This window comes from Sturnira hondurensis, unplaced genomic scaffold, assembly GCF_014824575.4.
Source record: "Sturnira hondurensis isolate 20B ecotype Veracruz unplaced genomic scaffold, ASM1482457v3 Scaffold0025484, whole genome shotgun sequence".
Lineage (NCBI taxonomy): Eukaryota > Metazoa > Chordata > Mammalia > Chiroptera > Phyllostomidae > Sturnira > Sturnira hondurensis.
The window spans coordinates 893,529-909,877 of NW_028098115.1; the positions used below are offsets into that span (position 1 = coordinate 893,529).

Sequence of the window (16,349 nt, forward strand, 5' to 3'; positions counted from 1 at the left end):
TTTGATTAAATACCTACAATTTGTTTTGAAATACTGGAGTGGAAGGGACCAGTTTAAAAAATAAAGTGCCAAGGCTAGCATTGCAGCCTTTGTCCCAGGACCAGCTCTACAGCCACCTTCAAATGCCAGCCCAGCTATTCAAAGAGGTTGGGGCTCAACTCTGCTGCTCAGAAGGCCCCAGATTCCAACCTGATCTCTTCCACTTAGGCTGGTCTTCAGGACTCAGACTGGAGTCCTTATCAAATCTGGACGTGCAGCCCTGTAATCCCCTTTCTAGATGAGATACCTTGTCGTAGTGACCCCTGTTATGCATAGACTCTCGACATCCACTAATTGCTTTCTGTCTCCAAATTCTGCCACCCTCCAGTCTGTCCAGCCCACCTGACACCCAAGTCTAACTGAAACAGGTGTTTCAGATGGGAATAACAGTATTTATCGAGAAGCTCCTTTCTGCATGTGCCTTCTTGCAATTATGTTATTCTTACAATAAAACTTCAGGTGTAGTATACGTCATCATATTCAAAATGCCAAAACAAGCCACCAAAATACCAAAAGCCCCACAAAAATATATAGGCAGACCTCTCACTCATGATTTAGGCAGAAAAAACAAAGATACTATGTCTAATTAAAATGCACATATTACATTTAAAATAGCTATTTTTGAGGGACTTCCACCAAGATGGAGGCATAGGTGGAAACACTGTGCCTTCTCCCACAACCAAGTTTGAATACAATAAAGGTTTGGAGAAAAAAGACATGGCCAAAGAACAGAAAATTGAATTATATGGAAGTCCTACAACAACGAACCGTTCAACAGGGCTGGTAAGAGGGGCCGAGCCAGCAGCGGAGCAGGGTCGGGCAGGAAAGATCCCCAGACCTAGGCTCGCAAGTAGCCCGGACCCAGTCAGGGTGAGGGGCAGACTGACTGAGGTCGCACGTTTGCGAACAGTGAGAGAGGACACGCAGGCCTCAGGGGGTGAACCCAGTGGTGGAGGGCTGACAGCGGTGGCACACTCGCGTGCAGTGGGACGAAATGCATGGGTCCTGATGAAGGTGGCACCTGCGGCAGCAGCGGAGAGAGGCAAAGACGGGACCACCAGTGCTCCTCTTTGGCCTCGCCCCCACATACAACGTCACAACCCAGCAACTGAGTTGCCCTGCTCTTGCCAACACCCAGGGCTCCGATCCTGCTATGTAACAGGCACGAACAGCCCAAAAGATGGCGCAAGAACAACTCAAAGTCCCAGAGCCGATAACTCTAAGCGACCAACAGATTGCCAGCCTCTCAGAAGCACAGTTCAAGACACTGTTTATCTGGATGCTCACAGAACTGGTTGATTATAGTCACAAATTAGAGGAACATATGAAGGCTAAACTAATTGAAACGAAGGGAGATGCACAGGAAACCAATAGTGATGGAAAGGAAACGGGGACTCAAATCAATGGAATGGACCAGAAGGAAGAACGAAACATCCGACCAGAAAGGAATGAAGAAATGAGAATTCAAAAAATGAGGAGAGGCTTAGGAACCTCCAGGACATCTTTAAACGTTCCAACATCTGGATTATAGGGGTACCAGAAGGGGGAAAGAAACAGCCACGAGTGGAAAACGTATTTGAACAAATAATAAAGGAGAACTTCCCCAGTCTGGCAAAGGAAATAGACTTCCAGGAAATCCAGGAAGCTCACAGAGTCCCAAAGAAGCTGGACCCAAGAAGGAACACACCAAGGCACATCATAATTACATGAGCCAAGATGAAAATGAAGGAGAGAATCCTAGAAGCAGCAAGAGATAAGGGGACAGTCACCTACAAAGGAGTACCCATCAGACTGTCAGCGGATTTCTCAAAAGAGACCTTACAGGCAAGAAGGGGCTGGAAAGAAGTATTCCAAGTCATGAAATCCAAAGACCTACAGCCAAGATGGCTTTATCCAGCAAAGCTTTCATTTAGAATGGAAGGACAGATACAGTGCTTCTCAGATAAGGTCAAATTCAAGGAGTTCATCATCACCAAGCCCTTAGTATATGAAATGCTAAAGGGACTTATCTAAGAAAAAGAAGATGAAAAATATGAACAGGGAAAGGACAGCAAACTCACAGTTATCAACAACCACACCTAAAACAAAAGCAAACCAAGAGGACAGCTAGATCAGAAGTGGAACCATAGAAATGAAGAACACAGGGAGGGTTAGCAACAAGGGAGTGGGAGGAGGAGAAGTGGGGAAAAGGTACAGAAAATAGGATGGACAGTAGGTAGAAAACAGATAGGGGGGAGGGCAAGAATGGTAGGGGAAATATGGAATCTAAAGAACTTGAGACACGTGGTTATAAACTAAGGGGGGGAGAATGGTGGGGGAAGGAATGCGCGGGTGGAAGGGAATGAAGGTGGGGAATAGAACAACTGTAATGGTATAATCGATAAAATATATTAAAAAATAAATAAAATAGCTATTTTTCATTAGAATATCATTACTATAGAATAACAGGTAAAGTTATACTTTTCCTACCATTTCTAAGTTTATCAGTTAACAAGTCAGATAAGGGAATGCTTTCATTAAGGTCCTAAAGATAAAAGTAAATTCCTTTGGAAGGCTGATTTTTATCTGTAAGGTAAAAAGACTTCGGGTCTTTGACAAACTTTTTAGGTAAGATGTTAGTATTGATGACTTCTTAAATTTACCAGAAAAATTTTTTCCAGCAACTGTAGGCAAAAGGTATCAAGTCATTCTGTATTTAGAGACAGTAATACCTACCAAGGGCTCACTCTGAAGACAGACTGCCTGGTTTTGAATCCTTGACCCACCATGAACCTCTGTGTTGGTCTCCTTGACCGTTAAGTGTGTATAAAGTGCTATGTATAAAAAGTGCTTAGGACAGTACTAATCTCATGGTAACTGCTGTTTGCCTGTATCACTAAAGACTGAAACGGCCATTTGTTAAAAATTTACTTTGTAGCACACCACTGTTACTGACATCAAAGATTAGCTGTTGATTATACATTATCAATACAGAATATGTACAGTACAACAGACTTTCTGAAACTGTACAATCCACACAAGAGATGACTTTAGGTGATTCAGATATGGCTTTAAATATCCAATTACAGAGCAAAAAAGTTACATACTTTTAAATTCTCTTTTAACATACTTGATTACACGAAGAATATAATGTAATGCTAACCCTTAACACCTGCTATAATTTAATGATGCAGCTGTGCTTACACTATCTTTATTTTTTAACAGCTATGTTTTATTTTTGGAAAGTGATGCAATTTTTCACTTACAGTGAAGCATCCTCTCTGAATGTATTTAGGTTTGAAGAGTTGAATAGTTTTGGAAGCGGAAAAGGAGAGAGTGGCAAGTAACTAAGCAGAATTGGGGTAGCAACACCCTAAGTGCTTGACAAGTCTTCTCATTGGCAAGGTAAATGGGCTCAGAATTCAGGAAGCACCAAGTATCACAGAAGGGGGATGAGGTTTATTGTACATGAATGAGTTCAGTGATAAAAAGAGACGATCTGGTCAGAAAGCTTAAGAGATGGACCCTGCCAGTTCTTGGAAACCATCAGACAACAAATCTTTTAACAAAGGACTTGCTTTATTCTCTGGAGAACTGAACTCAGAAAGGCTCTAGGTTCAGATATTAGGCTCAGCACAAGGCAATGGCTAAATGTTGGGGAATTAAATAAAAGTCTGTATTTTGAATGACATTTGGGAACAAAAGACCCAAAGAAAAGAATTAGAGGATTTTTCCCTGTGCACCTTCACTGAATTCAGAGAAAACACTTCAGATATTGACACTCAGGATGAGTCCTCAATAGAATAAGCCAGCCTATTCACTCTAGACTAAACCCTACTAGTTGACACCCCATTCATGCAGAGCTTCTGACCAGTTTCTTAATGCCTTTTTCTTTATAAGGAAGCTACATTTTGAATTGTTAGGTATCCAACAGGTAAGAGAGAAAGCTAATAAACCCAAGGAAACAGACAAGGCAGAGGAATATAAAAATTACACAACCCCATGAGACAAATAAAGTACATCCATGAAACAAGAAAACAGGGAATAAGAAAGAACTCTTAGAAATTTAAAATAGCTGATATACATTTCCAGCCAAGATGGAGACATAGGTAGATACACTTTGCCTTCTTGCACAACCAAAAAAAAGGACAAAAACAAATTTAAAACAAAAAACAACGAGAACTGCCAAGAAATTGAACTGTATGGAAGTCCAACAACCAAAGAGTTAAAGAAGAAAGATTCATCCAGATGGGTAGGAGGGGTAGAGACTGGCAGCCAGGATGCAGAGGATGCTTGGCAAGGCAGTGGCTGGTGGATCAGGCAGTTCCACATTTGAGTGCAGATAAACTGGGAGGAACAACTGGGGAGCAAGACAAACAGTGCCACTCAGGCTTCCAGCATGGGGAAATAAAACCTCATAACCTCTGACTAAAAAAAACCTGTAGGGGCTGCAGCAGCAGGAGAAACTCTCACTCTCACCAGAGTTCATTGGAGAGACCCACAGGATCCTAGAACAGGGGTGTCAAACTCATTTTCACCAGGGGCCACATAAGCCTTGAGGGTGCCTTCAAAGGGCCAAATGTAATTTTAGGACTGTATAAATGTAACTTCTCCTTAACTAGGGGCAAGGAGCTCAGCGGCTGGGTAGAAACAAGATGCGAAGCTGAAAAAAACAAGGTGGAGGGCCAGATTCAGTCCATGGGCCTTGTTTTCCACCTGTCTCCTAAAATGTACACAAGCCTGCCCACCTGGGAATCAGCACCAGAAGGGACCAATTTGCCTGTGGGTAGCAGAGGATGTGACTGAGTGAAAACCTGCAGAGAGCTGAGCAAGCGGCACTGTTCCCTCTCGGACTCCTCCCCAACCTACATGCCATATGAGTTGCCCTGCCCCGGCCAATAACTAAGGCTCCACCCCCTACTATGTAACAGGCATGCTGAGACAATAAAATATGGCTCAAATGAAAGAACAGATCAAAGCTTCAGAAAAAAATACAACTAAGTGATAAAGAGAGAGTCAATCTACCAAATGCAAAGTTCAAAACACTGGTAATCAGGATGCTCACAGAAATGGTTGAGTATGGTAGCAAAATAAAAGGAAAAAGTGAAGGCTATGCAAAGTGAAATGAAGAGAACTGTACGGGAATCAACAGTGAAGAGAAGGACTCAAATCAACAGTCTGGAACTGAAAGAAGAAATAAACATTCAACTGAAACAGAATGAAGAAACAAGAATTCAAAAAAATGAGGAAAGGCTTAGGAATCTCCAGAACATCTTCAAACATCAAATCAAAGGGGTGCCAGAAGGAGCAAGAAATTGGAAACATAAATAAGGAGAACTTCCCTAATCTGGCAAAGGAAACAGACTTCCAGGAAGTCCAAGAAGCTCAGTCCAAAACAGTTGGACCTAAGGAAGCACACACCAAGGCATATCATAATTACAATACTAAAATTAAAGATAAGGAGAGAATCTTGAAAGCTGCAAAAGGAGACAGTCACCTACAAAGGAGTTCCCATAAGACTATCAGCTTATTTCTCAAAAGAAACCTTGCAGGCAAGAAGGGTCTGAGAAGTATTCAAAGTCATGAAAGGGAAGCACCTACAGCCAAGATTGCTCTATCCAGCAAAACTTTCATTTAGACTGGAAGGGCAGATAAAGTACTTCCCAGATGTCAAGCCCTTACTGTATGAAATGTTAAAGGGACTTACCTAAGAAAAAGAGCAAAACTATGAACAGTAAAATGACAACAAACTGACAACTATCAACAAACAAACCTAAAAAAAAACCTAAGCAAACAACTAGAACAGGAACAGATTCATAGAAATGGAGATCACATGGAGGGTTATCAGTGGGGAGTGGGGAGAATGGGAGAAAAGGTAGAGGGAATAAGAAGCACAAATGATACGTACAAAATAGACAGGGAGAGATTAAGAATAGTATAGGAAATGGAGAGGCCAAAGAACTTTTATGTACGACCCATGGACATATACAAAGGGTGGGGGAATAATAATGGGGTGAGGATGGGGTGTAGGGAAATAAAGGAGAGGGAAAAATGGGGTAACTGTAATAACATAATCCATAAGATATATTTTTAAAAATAAAAGTTGATGCATTAAAAAATTAAAAAGTTGTAAAATAAACAGTAACAGAAGGCTAGAAAATAAAAGGAAAAGATAACAAATTTAAGCCAAGAGATCTAAACTTTACTAAGTATGCATTTCAGATTTAAAGAGAGAAAGAACACTCAGGAAATGAAGGGGAGAAAATCATCAAAGAAAGATTCCAGCACCACAGGATCCAAGTCAAGACTAAAAGGGCCCTCCTCTTCCTAACTCAATGTAGTAAAATTTCAAAATACAAAGAAATAAAGAGATGATTCTAAATGTTTCAGAGAGAATAGGTCATATATAGTGGAATAGGAAATAGAATCATGTCAGCCTTCACAAGAGTAATACTGTAAGCTTGAAGACCGACAAACAATAGCTTCAATTCTGAGCAGAATTCTGAGTGATTTTCACCCTGGAATTTCATACTCACTGAACCGTATTATTAACTAAAAGTAATGATGAATAAAACTTTCCAAGAAACACAAGGGATCAAGAAATACATATCTGTATCCCTCCTTAAGAATTTCTTAAGAGAAAATGCTCTAACAAAACAAAGAAAATCAAGACATGGGTATAGTACATAGGGGACTCAACAGTGGAAAGTCCCAAGGTTCAAGAGATCTGGAGAGCAACCTATACAGATAGAGCAGTATAATGTAAGGTTGGGAGGGTGCAGGAGGTGGTGGTGGTTTTTTAAAAACAAAGACATAATAAATAAAATATATAGAGATGTGAGAATTTTAGAATAAAAGATTGATGAGATTATGACAAACCTACAGGAAAAAATTAGGGTTAGCAATGTTTAAAAAGGGAGAAAAATTGAGGCAATTAATGTCAGGAAAAATAAAAACTACAGAGGAAAAGGAAAAAAGGTCATTGTTCTGTTACTTTACCCACCAGTGAAACTATTTACATTAACAATGTAAACTGACTACTGATTTTACTAAAAATTGTGAAAAAAATTTTATCAAGAAGGGTGGATATGTGATAAAGCATGTATAATAAAATGCTAATTGTATAATCTAGGTGGTAGGTACATGGGTATTCACTGTAAAATTCTTTCACCTTTCTGTATGTTTGAAATCTTTCATAACAATGTGCCAAGAAGAAATTGTAAAAGTATCAGGAGGTGAGGAAGTTAAAATAGGTGTGATGGCATAGATGAGTTTGATTTAAACCCTAATTTACCACAACAGTTAACATAATAGACCAACAAATTAAGAACTAGCAGTATAGACAGTAGATATTACTTCAAAATATGAAAGAGAAGAATTAAAAGTGGTGGTTTCTGGGGGAGGTGACTTAAGGCTTTCAAAGCTTTGGTTTTTTAAAACCTATGTATGTATTACTTGATAAAAATAATTTTTAAAGTGCAAGGTAAATAATATAGGTGGTTAAGGAATCAGCAAAAATTGTGAAGGTAATATATGAATGATAAAATTTGGGGAAATACTATAGCACACATCATCCCTTTAAGTACCCAAATGGGTACTGCATTAAAAGAGAAAACATCCTTGAAGTCTGGTTTTAGCTAGAATACCCACATAGCTTACCAGCCAAACTGAGGCAATTCTGAGAATAAAAGGGTATACCATTAACAATTACATAAGGACAAAAGGTGAAGTTTCAGGAAAGACAAGATTTATGGTCAAGCAAGAATAAATGAATCCCAACCTGTCCAGGCATTTTACTTCCATCCTGACTCCTCTTTCTTTACTCAAGAGACCAAAGCATTATTTAAACCTTTCCCTATCTCCCTCCAAAGATAAAGGAGCTGTAAAGAACTGAGATGAGCTTTATCTCGCTGAAAGTAGCATGGGAATTGCCTATATTTCCTAATCCACCAAAGGCAACTGTCTAGTTTTGGAGAGCAATCCAGAGCAAAAAATTTGTCCCTGGAAAAAATCAGCAAACAGCCAGAGAGCAGCACTTGAGAAAAGCACTGACACTATAGCTTAGTTTTCTCCAAGGACATAAATTTTTTTTAGCGTTGCAGCCACCCATTACCTGGGTCCTGACAGGTAGAGCTACATGAATGAATGCATTGGATCAGCATTCCTTTTGAAAACAGCTGCTATTCTGATATTCTACAGAATTCATTTGGGATAAAAGGCAGATGACAGAAGTCAAAATTCACTCATAGCTGGATATCCTAATAGGTACTTGTAGATCTCAAGAGTTACAGTTGTGCCCGTATACTGTATCCCTCAGCTTTCGAAGCAGCTAAGACCCCAGAATGGTGGAACCTCCCTTCTGGTACCCTGTTCAGTACTAATCCCATTACTTGGTTAAAAGCAATCACAATCCCATTACTTGGTTAAAAGTAATCACACCCTGGCTGGGTAGCTTAGTTGGTTATGGTGTCATCCCTTACACCAAAAGGTTGCTGGTTCTGTTGGATTCCAGGTCACATACCTAGGTTGTGGGTTCAATCCCTAGTCGGGACACACACGAGAGGCAACTGATTGATGTCTCTCTCTCTTCTCTTCCCTTTCTAAAATCAATAAACACATCTCCAGGTGAGGATTTGAAAGGAAAAGAACAAAAGAAAAGATCGAAAAGGTCATGAAAAGGCTTGAAAGCCCTGAAGTGAGAGGACAGAGGAGAGAAGCCCAGAGCCCCTCTCATGACCCACCACTACTACCACCTGGGGTTTCCTGATGCAGAAATACAAAGATGTTGCAAACACTTTCTGCTCATAGCAGTTCTAATTTAAAAATAAGAGGCAGGTCTATACTAGACTCAAACATCCAGGAATCATAAAACAATAAATTCTAGTTACTATGAGGTCGCGTTTGATTTTTGGTTGAGTCTATTTTTTCAGGTATGAGGTTTTAGAAATTTCTACTCAAACAATTGAACTGTGTGATACTGCAACTGCTTTTAGGCCAGGTTATGAAAATTATAAGAAATAATATATCTTATTTGCAGTAGCCTCACAAAAATATGTACCTAACCCAAACTCAATTTGCAGATAGGTTGAGATTAGGAGCCGCATTAGCTTCCAGTCTTGTTTTTAAAAGGTGGAGAGAATGGTAGCAGCTTTCTGGTTTTTTACAACTTTCTGTAGTTGAAGAGAGTATGACCTACCTTGTGTTAGCTTGTGCAACCAGAGTTCCGAAACATGCTCAAAGGTATCCAAGACTATATAAAGTGATGTAAAGCCTAAACTAATTTCTTAGTTAGTTGACTTTTGTCAGAACAGAGACTTGTTAATTAACTTCAAGTTCTCTTCAATGCTACTTTTCTTATTAAAGGAAAAAAGTGTAAAAGAAAAACAGTATAGCATGTACCTACATATACCACTCTCTTTCTAAACAGCTAAGAGGATAATCAACCAGAAATTATCCCAGAAAATGATGATCTCTGCTTAAGCAGGTCGGAATGAAAGTACTCTACTGGAAAAGATGGTGCATACAGAAAGTAATTCTACAGGTCAGTTCTGGGCATAGTTATTAAAATGTAATTATTTTTAAAAGGCCATTCAAATAATTTTTTTGTAATTAGACACAAATTTTGCTAATTTTATGACTTGGCTCAATTTTATAATGCCAGGGTCTTAACCAACATCTAACATACCCCCTTCAAATGTCAAGTTAAAAAGGAGAGCCAACATAAATTTTAAAGACTTCTGAGAAATTAAAAATGAGGGCTAATAAATGAGTTTTTGTGCACTTAAAGACTTACTTGAGATTAAGGTTGCCAATTTGTCTTCAGGCCCCCAAGTTCTCCCTAGTTTCATGTTTTATATTTAATTATCACGTAGGGGAACACTGAGCTCTAAATCTTAGCTTTCATGAATGGTTTTGAGAGGATGAATAAGTTGATGAACTCTGAATCACCAAGACTAAAAGTAACCTCCACATCAAAGGTATATAATTTCAGGGTCTTTGGGTGGAAGAGAGGACTTCTGATTATTTCCCATACATCAGCATGTATACTCTTTGAACAGTGTCAGAACTTTTAGAGGATCTGTAACATGGATAATGTTTAAATTTTAAAATGTGATAGTGAAAGAAGCTCTAAAAACATTTGGTAGAAATTAACCAATAAAAACTTTTGAAAATAAAATTTTATGTTCAGCACTTGTGTAGCATAGAGTCCTTATTTTTGCTTTTCATGAAATGTTACTTGGAATCCACTTTATTTTCAATTATCTAATACATTTACACTCAAAAGAAGAAACATGCACAGGAAACTTTAATGTGAATAGCAGGGAAATGACCAATTTTAATAGCTTAGTTTTCAGTAGATCAATTTGAAAGGCAACTTACAATGCTGAAATCAGAATTAAACATTTTTGGCAGGACGTTTTTCAGGTTTTAAAGAATCTTTATTCGCTTATCTTCCCTGGATGACAGAGTTGAGAGGCCAGACTTATCATAGACAGCTTAGGCTGCATCACAGCATGCAACCAAGTGTCTCAACTGACAAATTACCATAAGAAATTTTAACAGCGGACGTTTTTCAAGCAACAAAACTGCCCAATCTTTAAAAGACTGGAAACTGCAACAGCTCTTTTTCTGTACTCACGCCCCAGACACTACCAGGCAGGAAAACTAATCACGTTTCATGCATCACATCTTTTTGCACTACTAATGCCTGCAGGTTTTCAGCGTTAGGTTTCTGTTACCCAAGGCAGGGCCTAGAACATGAGGCGGTTGCGCGTTGAACAGTATTCTTTAACTCTAGCAAAAGCCCCGCAAAGAATTAACGTGAAGAGCCCAATTTACAGTCTCCTAGCCCCTCCATCCACCCTTTACGAAGATGGTTGTAATTTTGGCGGGACCTGGATGGAATACTCAGGTCCTGGAAGGGGAGAGCGACTGCGTGGGTGTGTGCGAACTGCTGGAGCGGGCAGCAAGACGTGATCACGAAGTGGGAGGGAATGATGATGCCTCTTCTAGGGCGGGAAGAGACTACGAAAGGTGGCTGTTATGCATGACGGCGGCCGGCACGCGGGTAAGATGGTGGTGGCCGCAGGGCAGGGGGACTCCCTGTAACAAGCGGCGCTCCAGGCCGCGTTTGGTGAGTGATCCTGGAGCAACCAAAGGGGCGCGACACTGAAACCGGGAATTCTCGAAGGAAAGGAAATGTAGGGCGCCGAGAAACGGGGTTATTATGGGATGTAAGAGAGGGGCTCCCTTGGGAAAATTACGGATCTATCTCACCCGCCAATTGCTGTACAGTCTCTTCACTCTCCGGTAATAAGCATCTTTGTCCAGAGTCACAGCCATAGCCACAGTCGCCGCTCCGCCTCGGTTCCCGAGAATCACGCGAGGTCCCGGCTCCACCACCCTCTCTGGGCCCCGGAATCCCGCACTCTTTCAGTGACCCGGAAGTATCGACCTCAAAGGTGCCATTTCCGCTTCCGGGTCCCCACAGCGCTGGGTTTTGCTATTTTTTTTTTAACTCCTCCCTCGGAAGGTTAGAGGGAAGAAAAAGGGGAAATGAACAAATTGTGCAGTCTATTTTCGCGGGGTTTCTTAACTTAGTAACAACCGCACGCAAGTCCACGTCATCACGTGACGCTTTGCCTCCGCCCATACTCGCCGGAGGGCCGCAGTTTCCAGTAGCTGTTTCTACCCAGGCTGCAGGGGCCAGGCAATCCTGAGGCGGGAGGCTTTAGCATGCAGGCTCCGCCCCCCACAGCTACCATACGCGGGTGTAACGGCCCCACCCATCGGCAAAGGAAGGGGAAGCCCAAAGAGCGGGATCTGGCGTAGGATGGAAGTGGGAAGACTACAACGTAAGTGGGCTCATTTCCCTCGTAGAAATGGTTAAGCAAAAGAACCGAAAGAACCCTCCATGTCAGAACTCTAAGTCAGGGGCTCTGCGCAGTGTGTTCAGACCAGGGAGAGGGAACCCATCTCCTGACAAACCTACCACCCAAGCAGTGGGGGAAGGACTTCGCCTTGGAAAGGTAGATAAAATGTCCAGACTTCATCTGATCGCTGGAATGTTAAGGGAAGGGTCGTAAGAAACAAATGGCTTAAAATGATTCAGTCAACCCGCACCCGGGGCCAAGTCATGACATCGTCGTCAGTGCCCTTGCCATAGTTCATAAAGTAACACCAGTAATGCATGGATACTTCAGTTAATCCGAAACAATGTTCGTGGTTCTTGCCGACATTCTTCCTTCTCTTCTAAGAACCTGTTTGAATGGCGCATTTTGCCTGTTTAGCTTAAATCCCTTGCCTTTAGCAAACTGGACACCCTGCACTTAAAGGTGTGCAAATGACTTCTCTGCCCTATCCAAGTTAACTTTGCATGAACAGTACCGAACTTCAGTTAAGTGGTGTTGAAATTACCCATCTTGAACAGCAACTTTTAAAATTAATATTTATATTGGATTTGAGCAAATGTAGAACAGGGAAGAGTGGAAAAGGATTAACTTAAATTTATTAATGCCAAGGGAAGGAAAGTAACAGTTCCTGACCCTCCCACTGTATCCACAGTTCGGCCAGGAACAGGCTCTGCCAGAGGCAAGGGCCAGCGCTACATAGTCTGTGGTTAATGGAGGTGTCTAGGGAGGGGTGAGCGCCTCAGTTGCTCTAGTCTCCTTTCCTTCCCCAGAAATGAGGAAGTGGTCATGTATTATTTTAGGAGTTCCCCTGCCCACCCAATCCACTCAAATTTGGAAGCAGTCAGGTACAAGATTTCTTTTTCACCTCCTGGAGTGGGAGTCCTGGGTCTCCCCACATCTCCCCTGCCCCTCCCACTTTTCCATAGTCCAAGGGCCAGAGTAAATGAAAATACAGCAGCCACCCAAGCAATGGGGACCAAGCTGAGGCTTCAGTCATCCGCATCTTCGCTGGAGTCTGAGTTGGCTGGCATCATAGGATCATCAATGAGTGAGAAGTCCCTTTCTGAGCTATCATAGCCCTGAGATAAATCATCATCATCATCTTCATCCTCATCGTCCTCGTCCTCCTCAGGTTGCAGTTGTGGCAACCTCAAGGCAGTACCAGAGGTGGTAGTGGCTGGTGAAGAAGGGTAACCAGTGGCTCTCAGGCCTAGATGGTGATGGTGATGATGGGGGTGGGGGTGGTGGTGGTGGTGGTGATGAAGCATGGTGCTGGAGTCTACATGAGGGGATGATGTTGCACCACCCATCATAAATGGCATAAAAGGCAAAGATGCAGAAGTGGCACTGCTATGACCCAGAGATGACACAGACTGCAGGCCACTATTGCTGTGCTGGAAGCTATTATGCAGAGATAGGGACCCAGTGCCTCCACCCTGCATCAGGGCCATCATCTTCGAAAGGTCTGGTCGCATCCTGCGGGCTCGCTTCTTACTGTTGTCTGGTGCAATAGGCCCTGGCAAAACCCGGTTGAACACATTTTCAGCAGGGTGACCCTGGGAGGAAGGAACAGAAAAAGACAATAAAAAGAAAGGAAAAAATGAAACAAACAGAGTCCTAGATAAACAGAGTCCTAGCTTGCAAAAGCTTTTTCATTGAAGCTATCTTTAGGAGGGACAAGATATGAGGATAGTCACAGGAGGCTTAATGGTAATGGGGAGGAGATGCTGGACGTAGCTGGTTGGAGAATTCTGATGCTAAGATCAAGGAATTGATACTGATACTTGTATGAGCCAGAGTTTTGCTTTTTCCATGACTACATTATACTTTTATTCTAGCCAAGCACTTCACAAATGCTTACCTTTGTTAATGAGGTGCCTAAGTAAGACACAGAATGAATTGGTACTTGCACAGTAAACTTTACTGACAGCAGGTTGTTCACATGATCTTACCATGTGAAAGTGCCTCACAACTATATTGATATTCACAATACTGTCCTTCATTATCGAGTCATAGTGGGTAAACTGAAGAAAGGTCAGATTACACTTTTGGATGTCTGAACACCAAAAAGATTGGGGCTAGCTCCTTACCCAATTTAACAGAATTAAGTTTTCACAATGATAAAAACCTTACATATCTGGGTGCTGGCTGGCGTAGCTCAGTGGATTGAGTGCGGGCCTGCGAACCAAAGAATCATGGTTTGATTCCCAGTCAGGGCACATGCCTGGGTTGCAGGCCAGTTCTCAGCAGGGGACGCACAAGACGCAACCATACATTGATATTTCTCTCCCTCTCTCCTTCCCTTCCCCTCTAAAGATAAACAAATAAAAAATCTTAAAAAAAATAAAAAACCTTACATATCTGCTCAATTTTAAATTGCTTCTTTTGGATGTTCTGACTAAATTTTGGTTAAGTTCACTGTTGCTAGAAATTATTACTGTTAGTGCCTCTGCGTTGCTAGACATAAGTATATAATGCTGAGTAAACTGGCATTGTATTAAACTCAGACAACTGGCTCCTGTGTTTCTGGACATTGTCCAGTCTAAGCCTAACACCTAACATGAGAATATACCTTTGTATCTTGCAAAAACCAAACACCTCGAAACTATTTGTAAAGACTTTTAAAATATTATAATAGCACCTAAACTCCTGTAGATCTCAGTAATAAAGTATGTAGTGCTAGATACAATATCAATTCTGCATTATGAATTCTGTACTAGTCATAATTTTCTGTGATTTCCTATGACCCTTTCTTAGAGTTATCAACTGACTATAAAGTGGCAGCAAAAGTTCTTGAGGTAAAAACAGGTAATATTAGTTTTAGGATTAAAGGAGGAAAAGCCTTTTTTACAGGCTGCTCTAGAATGATAAATTCAAGACAGAGAAGGTACTAGCCTTCTAGTCTTCAGCTTCCCTTATCAACCATTCTGCTTACTACCCATTTGGTCCCATAGAAGCTAAGAGGGAAAATTAAAACATTTTTCTATGGTAACAAAATTTACATGAAACCACTTTCACTAATATAAAATAAACCTCATAGATTCACATCACAAATAAATACTATTATGTGCAAAATAATATTCCCAGAATTTGTTAAGTACAAAAGATAGTTATTGTTCATTTGGAAATCAATTTTGTTAAAAGAGAAATCATGTAAAAAGATGGATATAAAAGATCAAATGAGGAATGATTAGGTAAAACGAGTATACAAAAGTGCTAATCCGTTATAAATGATTGCTTACCAAACCAAACCATGATTTATATGTTTCAAAAATACAACTATTGCTTGAAGTGAGGCACACATAACTAAGAAACTTTCTGCACTGTATTTTGGTGGAAGGGATTATGAATACTTAATCTACCAGATTATCTATAACCATGATAAAACATAGGTATACCTGAAAATAATAAAATAACTTACTGACCAACAAAATTGTTATGATAAACTATAAAACATGATTTCCTGCATTTTTCCATTACTGGTGTATTATCAGTGATTCTCAACCTCATATGTTGTGAAATGCCATGACTGTTTTCCATAGTAGGCCTCCAAATCACTTCTAAAATAGACAATCATAGAACTTTTAGCTCTGGATGGTGTGGCTCAGTAGATTGGGTACCAGCCTGTGAACCAAGAGGTTGCTGGTTTGTTTCCCAGTAGGGGCACATGCCTGGGTTGCAGTCTGGGTCTCTGGGGGCATGGGGCGTGTAAGAGGCAACTAACTGATGGATGTATCTCTAACACATCGATGTTTCTCTCCCTCTCTTCCTCCCTCCCTTGCCCTTTCTCTAAAAATAAATAAATAAAATATTTAAAAACACAAGAAGACTTTTAGATATTATCTGCTCCAAACCCCTCACTTTTCAGGATGTGTAAACTGAGATTAAAGAATTTGAAGCCCTGGCTGGCATAGCTCAGTGGATTGAGCGTGGGCCTGCGAACCGGACGATCGCGGTTCGATTCCCAGTCAGGGCACATGCCTGGGTTGCAAACTGGTTCCTTGCAGGCTAACTACCAGCAGGGGATGCACAAAAGGCAACCATACATTATTGATGTTTCTCTCCCTCTCTCCTGCCCCTCTAAAAATAAATAAATAAATAAAATCTTAAAAAAAAAAAAAAAGAATTTGCCAAAAAACCCTCAGTAAATAGTAGAGTAGGTAAGGCCTTGAATGTTCTAACACATTTTACAAATTCTTGCATTTTAACGTTTAAGATGCTAAAATTAATTTTCAGAATTTAATCCCCTTCTGGAGATGATGATGCTATAAAACAAAAATATACCAATAAAAGTACTCTGGCTTATTTGTTTGTGAACTGATGACACATTTTCTCAAACATACATTGGAAAAAGGTAAATAGCATTAAATAATTTCTTTGATTACATCTAGTGTGGGAACAGAGCAGTAATACCTCAGG

General features: G+C 40.7%; 2 protein-coding genes across 7 annotated transcripts in view; both read right to left on the reverse strand.

Annotated features, from left to right (window-relative positions):
- The window catches only part of SUPT16H (SPT16 homolog, facilitates chromatin remodeling subunit), a 51,789-nt gene extending 40,259 nt beyond the window's left edge, over positions 1-11,530 (reverse strand). Inside the window, exon 1 of the mRNA XM_037039856.1 lies at positions 11,296-11,530. Within this exon, the coding sequence (XP_036895751.1) occupies positions 11,296-11,361 (66 nt within the window). The 5' untranslated portion in view covers positions 11,362-11,530. The remainder of the gene's footprint in view (positions 1-11,295) is intronic.
- A 978-nt stretch (positions 11,531-12,508) lies between these two features.
- CHD8 (chromodomain helicase DNA binding protein 8) overlaps positions 12,509-16,349 on the reverse strand; it is a 68,027-nt gene continuing 64,186 nt past the window's right edge. For all 6 annotated transcript variants that reach the window (XM_037039839.1, XM_037039840.1, XM_037039836.1 and 3 more), the window contains one exon: positions 12,509-13,486. In XM_037039839.1, coding sequence (XP_036895734.1) covers positions 12,920-13,486 — 567 coding nt within the window. In that variant the 3' untranslated portion in view covers positions 12,509-12,919. The remainder of the gene's footprint in view (positions 13,487-16,349) is intronic.